Source organism: Aplidium turbinatum, chromosome 2 (genome assembly GCF_918807975.1).
Source record: "Aplidium turbinatum chromosome 2, kaAplTurb1.1, whole genome shotgun sequence".
Lineage (NCBI taxonomy): Eukaryota > Metazoa > Chordata > Ascidiacea > Aplousobranchia > Polyclinidae > Aplidium > Aplidium turbinatum.
The window spans coordinates 12,176,836-12,192,256 of NC_137473.1; the positions used below are offsets into that span (position 1 = coordinate 12,176,836).

The 15,421-nt window shown below is 35.8% G+C and overlaps 1 protein-coding gene across 1 annotated transcript; it reads right to left on the minus strand.

Moving 5' to 3' along the window:
- Positions 1-1,143: 1,143 nt before the first annotated feature.
- On the minus strand, positions 1,144-13,520 carry LOC145765643 (uncharacterized). Its single transcript, XM_082577473.1, has 7 exons — positions 13,448-13,520; positions 12,300-12,485; positions 11,735-11,842; positions 11,334-11,487; positions 10,238-10,395; positions 7,529-7,612; positions 1,144-5,282 (listed from the first exon to the last, which is right to left on the minus strand). The coding sequence occupies exons 1-7, from the start codon at positions 13,518-13,520 to the stop codon at positions 5,227-5,229; spliced, it is 819 nt and encodes a 272-aa protein (XP_082433599.1). The 3' UTR covers positions 1,144-5,226.
- Between the last annotated feature and the right edge of the window lie 1,901 nt (positions 13,521-15,421).

Consider the following 15,421-nt stretch of genomic DNA (forward strand, 5'->3'; position numbering starts at 1 on the left):
ACTAAAGAAACGTCAATGGGCTATCATATCAAGCCATTTTGAGAAATGTAACTTTTAGGGTAGGGGGAAGCTTTGGGCGGAAGTTTAAAAATTTTTTTACCCGAGGTCTTAGAATATATCGTTGTATTCTAAAATTAGAAATAAAATTAAATTAGAAAATAAAAGACGAGTAACTCCCCCCCACCCAGACCCCGCTACTACTAGGCGTGGAAATTTTATTTACTGTCTTGTTTACCACCACCTCGCTGCCTGTTACTTTATTTATTGGTCTGTTTATTATGTTTTTCTCTTGTTATTATTGTCTTTACGATTTTTTTTTTATTTGAACGAGGGTAGCAGCTGACTTTGTAGACCCTGTAGTCCCTAGCTGTCATCCTAGTACCAGCATCACATTCAATGTATTTATTTAAGTAGCCTATCCATATAAGTTCTGGGTTGAATGACCCATATGCTTCATGACTGTTGTTATAATATATTGTTCTACGCTGTTTCTATGTAGCCTACGTTGTTCCTTGTTTTAATGATTACTACGTTAACGTTGGTGTATTTTATCCTTGGGCTACTTTCTATTTTGTGTTGCTTGTTGTTGTGAGCGACTTGCCTTCATTTTTAGTATGGTCTAAGTTGAAATGGTCGCATTCAGCTTTAGTTTCATGACAGTAGTTTTTTTTATAAGAAATCGTTAATGCTTTTCGTCCACATATCTATCCTGGGGTCGGTAGGCTACATAGGTAAGACATTGGTAGATAATGAGGTATGCAGTTTCAAAATCTGAGCCAAATACACAAGTTGGTGAGTAGGCGAGGCCCAATTGAAAAATGTGATTATTGAGACGGCGGGCTCCAGTTCGCAAGCAATTGAGCTTCACCCATTCCTCCGAGGTAGTTCTGCTCCAGGTGATGTGTTGGTATTGAGAAGAATAGTGAATAGAACTTGTCTCGCGACCATTCACTGTTCCAAACTTCTGAGACAAAAACTGAGTTCCAATCACATGAAATAACTCCGAAATCTGGCAGGCTAGAGTAGGCTTTTCATCACAACCTCAATGCTCACATTGCCCTCACAGTATCAGTGATTTGATGGGTGTCAATCCTCAATAAAATGCTTTCCTTGGTCTTTATAGTGCTAAATTGGAAACACATGAAGGGTTGGTGCATATTATATTTTGTCGAGCATAGGCTATCTCTTGATTTTTATTGCAATAAAAACAGATTACGTCATACAAAAGTAAATTGTCACATTTGCACAATCAAAAAAAAAATATATATAAACAAATACACGTTCCATATCTACATATTTCAAACTGCTGAAACTAAAAAGCGAGTGCTACGAAAATTCGGTTGTAACCATCGTTGATGACATCATCAGGGATATGAACCAGGTATCAGGGGTATAAACAAAATTGACATGCAGTTAAAACAAAACTAGGGGTCACAATCTGATATGTTGGTGTGTTTAAACGTTAGATTACAGGCGTAACAGATATTATCAACACAACACTGGCCATAAAAATAGACTCCAACCAACAAAAGTGCGGCCTCAGTTTGAGAGTCTACACTATGGTGAGATATTTACGGTTCCGTTTGAACATTACATTACTACTAACATACAGTTCTGTAGCTTTTGTTCATTTCGTACCGTGGCGTAAATTTGAACAAAATGTTTGATTACCGTACTTAGATTTGCATAACTTTGATGCTGACAACAAAATGCATGGCCACGATTCTTTGAAAACTTACGTTGATAAAATATTTCAAATTAAAAATTTGATATATGAGTGAAAAAAAAACGAATAATCAAGCCGATTGTCTAAAGTTTTGAGCGGTCAATTGTAGAAAACCAATTGAATAGTCATAAACAAACAGTAAAGTTGGTTAAACCTATATCGCAAGAACGTTCATGTTAAGTTCGCTCATGTTCACAATCATTTGCTGAGCAGGTAAACTCTAGAACATGACCAAGAATTTTTAATTTTCCGTTTACTTCTCTTTCTTCCTTGTTAATTCTATGGTCAAGTTCTGGACTAGAGTTTACCGTTCTGCACAGGGTAATAAAATCATTACATACCAGTCACTATGACGTAGGCCTACAACAACGTTCGTAGACCCAAACAAACAAAACAATAAATTGAATTTTAATCAAATGCAAACTGAAGCTAGACTGTACAACATTCTGTTTAATCACATCATGAAACGAGTACGCTACATCAACATGAAACAATGCTTGAAACGACGTCATTAATCATGACGTCATCATAACGCACATGACCAAACTTTGCACAGAAAAACTTTCACTTTCAAGAACACAATAAAAAAAATTTAGAAGCTTTTAGAGTTTCGATTGACAAAATATTGCAATTGTATGAACTTTTCCGTTGATTGGTGGAATAACATGATAAGAATGGTTATTGATTATATCGGACAAAAAAAAAACATTACTGTCTTTGCAATTGCATGTACAATGTTTTTCACTATTGATGATGATTGAAAACTACAGTGATTAAAAGTTAAAGAGCTTATCAATACACCGACAAGAATGCACAATGGAAGAAAGAATTAAGGAATAAAAATTAAATCACTAAAAACGAACAACTTGGTTGGTAGGCTACGGAAAAATAGAATCTATTTGAATAAGTGAGCCATGGCAGGTTGAGCGAGCTAATGATAGTTTTCTGGTAAGAAATGGATCGATTAGAAAAACATGCGTTCGAAAGGCACTTCATGCTGAAAAACAACTTTTCATTAAAAAAAATCAACACAATTCGTAGTAAAACATCCTATAAGATTTACACTCTAAGTCTATTACATTCCATTATTGCCTGGTTAAACGAAATCGAACACGGCGAATAAGCAAAAATACGTTTGGTCAAGCATATCAACCACATTGGTCAGGATTTTAGAGCAACCGATCTCAAATGCCATACACATGGAAGAGAAATAGGATTATTCATGATAGTCTCGTGAAACCAGAATAACTCTCTCTACCAATCCTTCATAGTGCAGAAGCGGAACATTTTTTTTGTTTTTGTTGTATTGACACCGTCATTTGTCATTGGTAATTTTGAGACGTTGACGTTTGGCGGGTATTTTTTTTATTAGTAGTTCTATTTTCTTGGATATCGGAAAAAAACTACTCTTGCCTCTGTAGTTTGGTATTCGCGAAACAAAACCAAAATGTCGGCGATGTGACCAGGAGGGATAAGGTAACCAAAACAGGGGCGGATCTAGTAAGTAGTAAACGGGGGGAGGGGTGATTTCAATAAAACAAAATAATCTATATTAATCTCACCTTGCAAACACATCGTGAATAAAGTTACTTTTCTGTGTTTTAAGGGAGAAATATTTAGCACTTCAAAGCACCCCTAAAGTTGATTCAAGCATCTTCAGGGGTTCTGGCGTCACAGTTTAAGAAATAACGGTCCACAATCATATGTAGGTAGTATACAAGTAAACACAAGCTCGGTGCAGTGCTAGGCGTATCCGGTCAGGAGCCACTGATGTAGCTCATGACTTGTAACGTTAACAAGCAGCAGTAGATGCAAGCAACTGTAGAAAAATCAACAAAATATATTCCACGATTCCCCAATAAAAGAAGACAATAGAACTGATGAGGTTGTTAAAATGAAATAGACGGTACATTGAATCAGCAGACACTAAATCGATGTAAAAGGAAGGAAGTTTGTGAAGTACCATGATTGTAGAAGTTGACTCACGTCACACGAAAAAATTCTCTTTTAAACACCCAGTCACGCCCTACATAGAATTGGTATAATTTTGTTTCTTTTACTTAGTTACAGTCGGGTTTCGGTGAGTATAACACTTTTTTTCCAAAATGCGCGGGAGAATAAAAACGTAAAACAAAGAACTACATAACCAACAAAGCACAAGTTAGCAAGCGCAATTTCTCACATGCCAATGGCCACAACACATACTATGCTCTTCATGCGAACAAAGCTACAAATATCGGTACAAAGATGTATTTGTTCGGACGAATATTTTCTTTTGTTCGTGAAAAATCGCTTTGTTTAACAAGATTAATGTGTTCGAACAGAGATAATTTTGCATTCCCTAATTTTTCAAAAATCTTTGTATGCAAGAGCATTTTTTTGCCCAGTTTCACGAATGGTCAATAGTCAAGACTATTTATAACTTCCATGAAAAATTTTGGTGTGTACACTAACCAAACTTGGGCTTTGGAGCATCAAAGCAAGAAACGCTTATGGCAGTATTTGCAATAACATCCCATAGCTTTTTTTTTTATGAAAGATATTACGGTCTGAAGCAACGTTTTCTTAAACTTGGGTCCCCACACACCTTGGGGGTCTGCGGCAAGTTTTAAGTGGATGAAAATGCATTGCTTTAACAAAAATATTCAAATCCAAGCATTAAAATAAGATTTATTTCTTCAGAACTAATTTTGCAAAATTTTATACTCAACCTCATTTTTAAGAAGTTTAAGTATCCGCAGATAATAGTAATAAGAAAAAAGTACATAACTGCAAGAAACATTGGGAGCCATTGATATAGAATTATAGATTATAGAACTAGAGGAAATAAGAATATTTTAGACAGCCACACTGATGAAGTATTGAAGCGACTTAAAACGAAAAAATGCTGTAGTGTACAAAATGAAGGATTTGATAAAATGAGTCACCCATCTTTAATTTAACGCTTTTGGATAAATTATATCTTTCCATGCAAATACTTGCATCAAAAAAACTGTAGCAAAGATTTGATACACATTAGTTAAGCAACCATGCTCCTTGGTTTGTCGAATCTAAGTCAAGGCGATTTTAGCCTATTCCATATCTAGACCTAATCTTTGATAGTTTGTGACGTTTTATCTTCGTAATTTTTGTGCTTGGCGAACAAAGATGAAAATTATGAAGCCGTGTTTGAAGTCTTTTTTGGTTGAAAAAAGTTTGGTTCATTTTTTTTCTGTGAAATTATTTTTAACCAATCTTGAACTTATGCAAAAGTAAATCTTCTTCAAAATAGTTGCACTAACACTTTTCGAACGAAATATTTAAATAATTTTTTTAAAAGTACAAGCAGCTTTCGAATGACGAATAATCTTGTTTGTACGAAGAGAATAGTATGCGGCCCCGAGGCTACGCAAATTGCTGCAAGATTAATCATCTTCTTTTTGTTTTTCATCACTAAAAACTGGTTGAGACTCAATTGCGTGATATGAGATTGTGCAGCAGTAAAAATAATAAGCATCTTCTCAAGGATAGAGAACGTACAATGCAACAATTTCCAGCAGGAAGGCAACGAGTGTCACTGAAACACAACAACATTTAATCAATAACAACATTTCATAACACTGTCAAGGATGTCAAAAATCAGCGGTCAGTGTTTAGTTTAAATTGTACTAAATAGACGCTTTGAAAGAGTGTTAATTTTGTATCCTTTCAAATAACTAGTTCGTTTCCTTTATAGTAAATCAGCATGGCGATGCTTAGGGCTAACATGTGTATAATTGTATAGCCGAAAATGTTGGAAATTTTCAGTTAATTTGTGTAAATTATGTTAAATGCTTGTGTCGTTACTTGGCTTTATCTGTTTATGATTCAACAAAGTTACCTCTCTATGAAAATTGTCTATGACAAATTCACTGATAAATTCAGGGGAGCACGTCTTTTAGGCGCAGACAGTTAGGCGCCGGTCAAATAGGCGCGCACACTGTGGCGTCATGATATTTAGGTCCAGAGCGCTAACAATAGTACATGGTTTCATGGCGCGAAAATGCAGTTAGTCAGATATGCATGTTAGAGATGTACCGATACATCGGTATCGGCATCGGTATCAGTGATATCGGCTATTTTTTAAGTATCAGTATCGGCAAGATTTTTTTTAAGTAGTAACTAACGTCACATTGATGTAGAAAAATAACAACCTGTTCCTTTTGGCATTGTTTGCTTACAGTGATTCTTTCACTCAAACAAAACGTTTTGTTTCAGCAGTTTTGCGTTGTTCGATTCTTAAGTTGTGAAGAAGACTCAATTTCTCCAATATTTATTATTTGTGTTTCTTTTTTACTATCAGCAGAGGATGAAACCAGGCCAAGACTACCCAGGTAGCAAAAATGTATAGTTTTGCATCGTTTTTACGTTGCTAAACGTTTAAAAAACCCATGTAACTTGGTTGTTTTTAGTAAGCTGGTTCTATCAGTTTGTGATTTAATTTCCATCTTTCGTTGTAATAAACTCACCAAGCTTAAACAATGTCATGGCAGAGTAAGTAGGCTCAAAATGAAAGCAATGGGACTACGAATCCTCACTAAACTATTCAATAAATGGTCTTGTTGCGCCTAAGATGACAACCTCATTGTGAAGAAAGGAGCGTTCTTCCCGGCTATCAGCACAAGACTGAGCACTCACTACTACAGCGAGCTGTTGCGATTCGCTAACCATAACGGTGTAGCTTCCAGGCTAGACATTTAGACCATCCAATCAACTATATGTTTCTCGGCAGCCGTTTTGTAGCAAGAATTGACATCGACAAGAATTGAAATGGCTAGTGTGGAAGCTACACCGTTGTGGTTAGCGAATCGCAACTGCTCGCTGTACTAGTGAGTGCTCAACCTTGTGCTGATAGCCGGGAAGAACGCTCCTTTCTTCACAATGAGGTTGTCATCTTAGGCGCAACAAGACCATTTTGATTAGTTTAGTGAGGATTCGTAGTCCCATTGCTTTCATATTGAACCTACTTATTCTGCCATTGTTTAAGCTTGGTGAGTTTATTACAACGAAAGGTGGAAATTAAATCACAAACTGATAGAACCAGCTTACTAAAAACAACCCAGTTACACGGGTTTTTTAGACGCTTAGCAACGTAAAAAAGATGCAAAATTATACATTTTTGCTACCTGGGTATAGTCTTGGCCTGGCAAAAGCTTTTCAACCGAACGACAAACGCCCTTAAGTTGCACAGTACTTGTCGAATAGTTTTTGTACGACTACACAAATCACTTGGTTTACATTTTACATCTTATTATCAATATCAATATGATAGCCTATTTGCAGAGTTTGCGCAAACACTTTATTAATTTTTCAGAAATCCCAATTATGATGTGATGTTTCTTCCCTTATATCCCAGTCCTCAATTACAGTGGCCTTTCATTACTAAAACCTACTATTATGAAACAACAATGCGGTTGAGATTGGATTTTTGAATCTTTAATAAATTCTGCCAATTGAAAGCTTTTTTTAATAGCTTTAATATGCAAATAAGGTAAAACTTAGCATTTGATATAATTCCTTGCAAATACCAAAATTGCTTCTTTTTGTAACACCAAAGTATCGCCAAAATATCGGTATCGGCCAAAATATTGGTATCGGTACATCTCTATGCATGATATTATATGTGCGTAATAAATACGAATATAATTGAATAGGCTTCCTGGTAAGATTTGAATCTACAACAAAAGAGAGCCTTTTTCAACATTAGTGAAGCACACAATAAAAGAACTTAGCATAAAATAAGAATTAGATAAAAATATTAAGGAAAATGACACTCGGGCATACCTTGATTGAGACGGTATGGTGGTGATACGCAGCCCCTTGGCACCTTGGCCACAGGTCGTGTTGTCGTTGTCGAAGAACTTTGGCCTGCAATGTCAAATAGTTCATCAACTCTTTCCAGATAACTCGGTAAGTCGGTAATAACAACACTGTTTTAATGTAGCGCTGTATCCATCCCATTTGGTAAAGCGTAACGGGGTACCCAAAGACACTTTAACCAACATTTAAAACACTCTATTTGCAGCATTGCATGTCTTTCTTTGCTTATAGTTAAAAAGTTGTACAGCGAAGTAAAAAGCCCAGTACGAAAGTCGCCCTATTTTTGATGTGGTAAACTGTCGCATTGTAAACGATGCTGCTACAACGTTCAAACCATGTTGTATCATGAAAATGTGCAACATGTTACACCGCGCTACTTATCGTCACTTCGTTGTATCCCAATCCCATGCAACAAACTAACTAAAACGGATTTATCATAATATTATTCAGACACATGAGAAAATCAATAAATGCAAAGAAAAAAATCGAACGTTTTCGACTCTCATAAGGAAAAAAGATACAGTTCATCCACATTTGAGAAAAAACAAGCATCGATACCTAGGGCAGTGAGTATGACGTAAAATGATGAATATGCAGACTATGATGAGCATCTTGTAAAATAAGGTTATGTAAGTTCTTGCTCTGACACCGTGTTAAAAGAAATCTTGGTAAAAAAATCCGCAATAGCGTAATAATAATGTGTGCTTATATATATCGCTGTACATCGAAGATATGCGTTGCCTCTCAGCACTTTACAAAGCAAACAGTGTCAGATAACATTTGATATTGACACAATTCACCACTCGTTATTACAGACATTCCAAAGCGCTTTGTACAAATACGATATGCTGTAAGCACCACGTCAACCACTGCCAATCCAAAAGTAAAAATTATTCAATTGCAGTGACACTGCAGCGTTTTTTCTAAATGAAAGTTGGCAAAAGGGTCAAATCATTATAATTCAACAAGGGGTGTAACCCAATGTCTCAAAAACTCATGAATTTTTGATATAAGGTGCACTTGAATGAGCTAAATCTAATAAAAGATATTTCAGTGAAATCCATCGAGAAATGGCGGAGCTACACTAATTTGATTGTACCACTAGAGGCGCTGTGCGCAATAAGGTAAAAATACAAATATTGATAAAATTTGCAGTTCTGGTGCTAGGAATGTGGCGAAAACTAGTGATGTAACCATTTTTGGGGGTGTAGAATTCAAAAATGAGGTCAAATTAAGCAAAAAAGACTTGCAAATGGGTCAAAACTGGGATTTTATTTTCAAAAGTGACCCATTTCAAGCGCGTGCCCTCCGAAAAGGGGACGATGTTTCGAAAAAATAAGAATAGGAAAATGACCTTCGGGAATCAAGGAGTCATGTCCAATATTCAAAATAGGTGCCCCAATGCGTTGAAAAAAACTTGTAAAAACTGTTTGAAAAATTGTAAAAACTTTTCATGTTTGAATTTGATCACTAAATTACAGTATTTTGTGCTATTTGAGAGTTTTTTTTCATTGCAATTTTAAAATTTGAAATTTGTCTATAAAACGCATTGGGGCACCTATTTTGAATATTGGACATGATACCTTGATTCCCGAAGGTCATTTTCCTATTTTTATTTTTTCGAAACATCGTCCCCTTTTCGGAGGGCACGCGCTTGAAATGGGTCACTTTTGAAAATAAAATCCCAGTTTGGACCCATTTGCAAGTATTTTTTGCTTAATTTGACCTCATTTTTGAATTGTACACCCCCAAACATGGTACATTACCAGTTTTCGCCACATTCCTAGCATTAGAACTGCAAATTTTATCAATATTTGTATTTTTACCTTATCGCGCACAGCGCCTCTAGTGGTACAATCAAATCAGTGTAGCTCCGCCATTTCTCGATGGATTTCACTGAAATTTCTTTTATCAGATTTAGCTCATTTAAGTGCACCTTATATCAAAAAGTCATGAGTTTTTGAGATATTGGGTTACAAATTGCAATTTTCGTGTTGAAATATAATGACCCAAAAACGAGTAACGCAGGTAAAGTTATAGTACACCGGCTTAAAATGAAGATTTTTGCATGAATTAGTTTTTTTTTGTTATCTGCTTTTTTATTCAAAAAAACAGGTCTTGGAAATCAAAGCCGACAGTACCTGGGAGGCTGGGAACATAATATGTTCGGAGAGTTTGCGTTATGTATGATGAATTGATGATGGATCAATGTGGTTGGAACAATTACAATTGTAATTAAACATTTTCATGTAATTGTAATTGGGACTTTTTGTTGTTGTGTAGCCTAATTGTAACTTCAAAACATTTTGGTCTAAATTGCAATTACATTTAAACGCATGATATCAGTACTTTGGTTGAGCCGCTAGTTAGGTTTCAAAAGGGACATTGCAACCTAAGCTTTATCATATGCATTTCTACTTGTTTTTGATAAAATCAATTTGTAAAAAATCATTGATGAAGATAAATACTGGGACATTTAATTTTTGTAACTGAAACGTGTAATCTATTACATTTGGAAGTACTTGCAATGTGAGAATTTCAAAATAATGTAATTGTAAAGTAATTAAAAATTAATTTCGATGATGTAATTGTAATGTAATTGAACTGAAAACTGTGTAATTGATCCAACTCCGATGCGAACAGACAAGAAAAACAGAGTCGCTTCTCACTTACAAGATGTCCGCTTGAGTCGCACAAAGTCCAACTCTACATTCGCGCTGTGAGAAGAAACCTCAAACTTCCAAGTTATCGGAGCAGAGGCCACCAAATCCAGTTCAATTTTCTTCCACGTGGTGACTTTATTTGCAGTAAATAAGGTAGCTGGAGGATCGCTAAAGCCGGAAAGTATATGAAAATTAATCAAAGTTCCTAGCATACAGATACATGATAGAATTATTGAAAACATATAGTTCAACGTCATTTCAACAATCATACTGTGGGATCTGACGACACAGAGATTGACCTTGCTTGAATGTCATCACACTCCAACACCGCATAATAGTAAAATTACATTTCGGTAGAGAGAATATTTGTCTTTGGAAAGAAAAGGCCTCTTTAAGTGTTTAATCATGGCAGTTTAGCATACTCGCAGGGGTTTGAACCACTGACGCAGACCCGGTCATTGAGATTGGCAGAGTGAAATTTCTGGTTGATGTTGAAGCGCGTAAATTAATCCATCCCTCAAGTGCCGTTCACTAAGGCGGCGGCCGGCGAGAGCAGTCCTTCACATTCAGCATGTTGCACAAAGCCACACATTGAGATTTGAGAGATGAAATATCTTTGCTTGATCTTTCCCTTTCTTGGTTTGAACATACAGTTTGTTTATTCGCAAAGTTAACGTGACAGACATGGAAGTAAACTTTTTTCTTATCTGTCTTCGCATGATAAGCCATGCTCAGTTCACACCCCACATGTACCCTGCTACCCATGACCAATTATCCAGACAGCAAAATGCGTCATTTTTACCTCTGTAGACGTTGAGTCAATGTAAAAATGACGCATTTTGCTATCTGGGTAGGAGCTAGCCAGAAAAAATGCAAACAATCCAGTTAAATTGCCATGAAGTGTAACTGTAAAGTGCTGACAATTAAATCCACTCTCACTGAAGAGTTCTTGCCTAATCTTATCTTTACGGCTCGCGGCTAAGTGGTCACGTCTTGATATAATCATGTGTCATCCTCTAATCTCAATACACAAAGGTTTTACTTCCTTTGCATGCAAATGAAAAGAACGCTTCAGCAATACATGAATCGATTTTAACAGCGATTACCTGCCACTGCGGAGTTGTTGAGTGACTGTAAAGTCAGCGGCATTATTTTCAAGAATTCGGTAGTAAAAGCTTAGGCAAGCTCCTTGGTCGCCAACAGTAAAGCTTTGTGACGTAAGAGATGCACCGGTGCTTTGTTTTGCAGAAGCTACATAATCTATAAAAGAATACATCTAAGCAAAGTTTTTGGCACAAGAAAATAAGCCAATTTAGCTGTTAATTATTTCCTAACAACAAGTAAAGGCAAACAGAAGTTAAATACACTTGGATCGAAAACCAATGTCTGAGAAAATTAATAACGAACATCACCATCTTTCTAACTCTAGTAAGTAAATACAGTATTGCGTTGCTAATGAGGTGATATAAAGTAAAATAGCTACCAGACAATCACTGAAAGAACGTACCTTTTCGGCGTCGATAGTCTTCCAAAATATACTCTCGTGTCCATTTACTGTTCGAATATCCACACGTAAAATTAGGCGAACGGTCTTCGAAATCACAGCCATAGTCAACTGTATATAAGAGCATTGTTGAAAAAGTAAAAAAGTGTTTAAATTTTCAGAATTTTCAGCAAAAAAAATAACAACATTAACTAAAAACATCTTTAGTGTATTTTTTGAAGTACAAGCAGTATAATCACTGATTGTAAGCAAACTAAGCATGTAGTGTTAATACGAGTTATTAAAGATACAGTAATAAAAATAAGTGAATCATATCACTCTTCTGGAGTAAGAGTATTTAGTTTAAGAACTTATTGTAACCAGCTAAAAATATTTATTATGAGGCAAACAAAATACAGTGCATTGCAGTTTTCGTCTTATACTTAAACAATCGATTGATTAAGCCATGGCATTGGAACCTTATTGTAGCTAAGTTTAACTAAGCTAAGAAGTATCAAAACAACTCAGCAATAATGTTAAATTTAAAATCGAAAGAAACATAAAAAGATCTCTAACACTGCAAAAATACCTTCACAAGTTGGTAACGGGCCCCAAGACCCATCATCACCGCATGTTACAGTCTTCAGTGCTAGATCAGATAATATGAAACCAGGGTTGCATAAAAATGTGACCGATCTGCCATGTGTGTTTTTGCTGACTTTTTTGTCATCATAATATCCATTTTCAGGTGCAACAATAGGATCACATGCTCCGACTGCAAACAATATGTATATTCCTATGAGAATATACCTTTCAGGTATAAAACTTCTTGTGAATACAGGTGTAGTACTAGTGCAAAAAACACTTTTCACAAAAAAAAGTCCAAAACAAAAGATAACGTAACCTAAGTCGGATAATTCAAATGCAGCCTAGCTTCAAACATGACTACCTAAAGACACGGCCTGATACAATCAGGCCGCATCTCCAGGTGGCCATGTTTCAAGTTATATTCACTCATATGTGAATTATATGATTCACAAAACTTGAGTTAAAAATAAACAAATTTATAACCAGCTAATCAGCAACTAAAGTTTTCTAGTTCTGCTTTCATTTTCACTGTCACAATGTTTCATGTTACAATCTCAAATCAATTGTTGATTGAAAAATGTATTATACAAATTGATGGCACACTTCATGAAACAGAAGATAAAAAAAGGCTTTTAACATCGATACCCCTGGCTAAACCTTGTCTCCGTTTTTATACAAATACTTTAGTTCCAAAAACAATAGGACTAACATCGCGCCTTTTAACATGCTAGTGGAAAACTAGTAAAATAATCCTCAATTGGCATTGCTAATAATAAAGTACAAAAAAGATATGTCTTATAATTCAAGTGCTGGACGACAAGAGACGCAACCGAAAAACCTATAAATCAGCTTATACAGTAGTATATACTTGTGCAGAGAACAAATCACAACTAAGTCAGAAGACGACCTATAAAGAATTTTTCTATTTTTTTTTTTTTTGAAAGAGTTGCCAACTCTTACTTACAGTACGTAAAACTAACAGATTAAAACAAAGCTTCCAAAGAGGCTTCCTCATTGTAAAAATAAAGATTTATTGAACATTCAATCCACCAATAGCAAGCAGATAAGTGGGTGACGTATTTTATGAAAACTGAAGCGCCATTGATGTCAATGAAATTTGTTCTGTTAATGCTAATACAATCAACTCACTTGATCGTCCTTGGGCATAATGCAAAGCTCCAATACACAAAACAAACATGAAACAAAGTTCAGAATTCTGCATTGCTGAGATGATGTTCCATTCAAATCAATAACCTAACAGCTTATTGCTAAACACAATACCGGTTGAAAAATGCAATACTAATTGAAATCTAAAAACACAGTAAAATAAATAAATAAATAAAAAAGTTCATAAAATATATTACAATCTTGCTTTTACTTGTTCAAAAAATATGCTTTATCTCTTACCAATCAAACTAAAATGGTCTGCCAAAGTATGGGGGGCTTACATTTTGTGAGTATGACAGCAAGCCACATTTTCACTCTGTAGTTAGCTCCAGAAAGGTATGGTGAGTTATGTACAAAACATGGAGTGATTGCTAAAGTCATTACATCATGAATTTGATTGCTTCCCTTGTTTAAATGCTCAGTCCGTATTTGCTTCACATACCGGAACCTTGCACAAAAAAGCAAAGATAAGTTCCTTAAAATATTTGGAAAACCACCAAAAATGTATAAAAGTGTTGCACCCAAAGGGATGGTCACTGGGTGCACGCAGAAGTAGAGCACCCAGTGACCATCCCACACCCACAAAAACAGTGAGCATTTCCTGCAACTTGAAAACATTTTTTCATAAATTAGTAGTGGTACGATAACCGTCGAGATACTATGAAGTCATAAACTAGTAAAGCTTCCAGATTAAAGAGCAGAAACTCGGCAAAAAAGACCGTTTGTCACCAAGATATTTTATGAAATTAATAAATTGTAAAAGGAGAGTCGTTATTATGACGAATCAAGTCCTTATGACGCAAGCACGAACGACGCAATCCCTACACCACAAGACATGAATGAGACAAGGCACGAGACTTGGTTGTTGATGCTGCGCTGGTCAGAGTGATCGCTTGCAATGCTGTGCAGCAAAATTAAATTCCTAAATCACGTGAGTTATTTCACAAGTCGGTGTGTGTCGAAATTCAGTTTTCTGCTTTTCTAAACTCCTGGTGACGCATTACTATCGCAAGTTTTATTTTTTGTCGTTTGCGGAACGGTGGTGGACGCAAACAACCATGACCGTACCCGTGCGCCCACCATAAAAATTCCTAAATACATATGTGACATAGCCGCCATATTCTACTAGCTGGCCATGGATCAACCAATCTTTCCCGTTGGCATGTGGAATGTACACCGCCGGGTGGTCCATGTTAAAGTGAGTGGTAACCTACTCACCTTCGGGTTTGTGGAATAAAAATCGTATGCGTGCATAGTGCAGCGTTCGAAATTAGCACATTTTACCGAAGAAAAATCATTGCCCACAAAACATTACTAATTGTGAAATGGCGTCAGCAATTGTCAAAGTAAAAATTTTGAACACGTTTATTTACCGTGATTCAAACTGCATTTTCAAATTTAATGATTTTTTGTCGATTCTAAACTTTATGTCGATTTTAGACAAAGTAACTGCATTTTGGAAAATAGTATTCTCTGCTCAGTGAGCAAAAAGAGCTGTTTTTAAGCAATCAATTTTTTGATTTTGACGTGCATACCGTAATTGTTCTTGATACGTAACAATCCATGATCGTTGCAGTCCATCTCAAGCTATAGCCGCCGCCTTATAAAACAAGAATGTAAGGTCGGCTAGGTATAATAGCGGTACTAGACGTCATCTATGCCCGCAACTGAGCACACACAAAATACTAACAGAATAAAAACACGAGAACGGCAACATGCAGTCTTCATTGTTTAACAGTAACTTGCATGCAACTATTTTGAAATCGTGTGACGTTTTCGGCAAAAAAAATCGAAAAAGCAAATGTTGAGAACGGCAAAGCGGCAATATTTATACATACGACTAAGACCATGAAACTAAACATGCTTTCTTTTATCATTTTTCGATTTAATCCCGATACATTACGAATATTTTTACTTTAAGAACGTCATATGGAGTATTAATCCCACAATTTATGG

Bases quoted from the DNA above. Each gene is read 5' to 3' on its own strand.
- LOC145765643 (XM_082577473.1), bottom strand. From the start codon at position 13,520: ATGCAGAATTCTGAACTTTGTTTCATGTTTGTTTTGTGTATTGGAGCT. The intron at 12,486-13,447 runs GTGAGTTGATTG...TATTGTTTGCAG, and splicing joins TTATGCCCAAGGACGATCAA to TCGGAGCATGTGATCCTATT. The intron at 11,843-12,299 runs GTATTTTTGCAG...TCTTATATACAG, and splicing joins CCCGTTACCAACTTGTGAAG to TTGACTATGGCTGTGATTTC.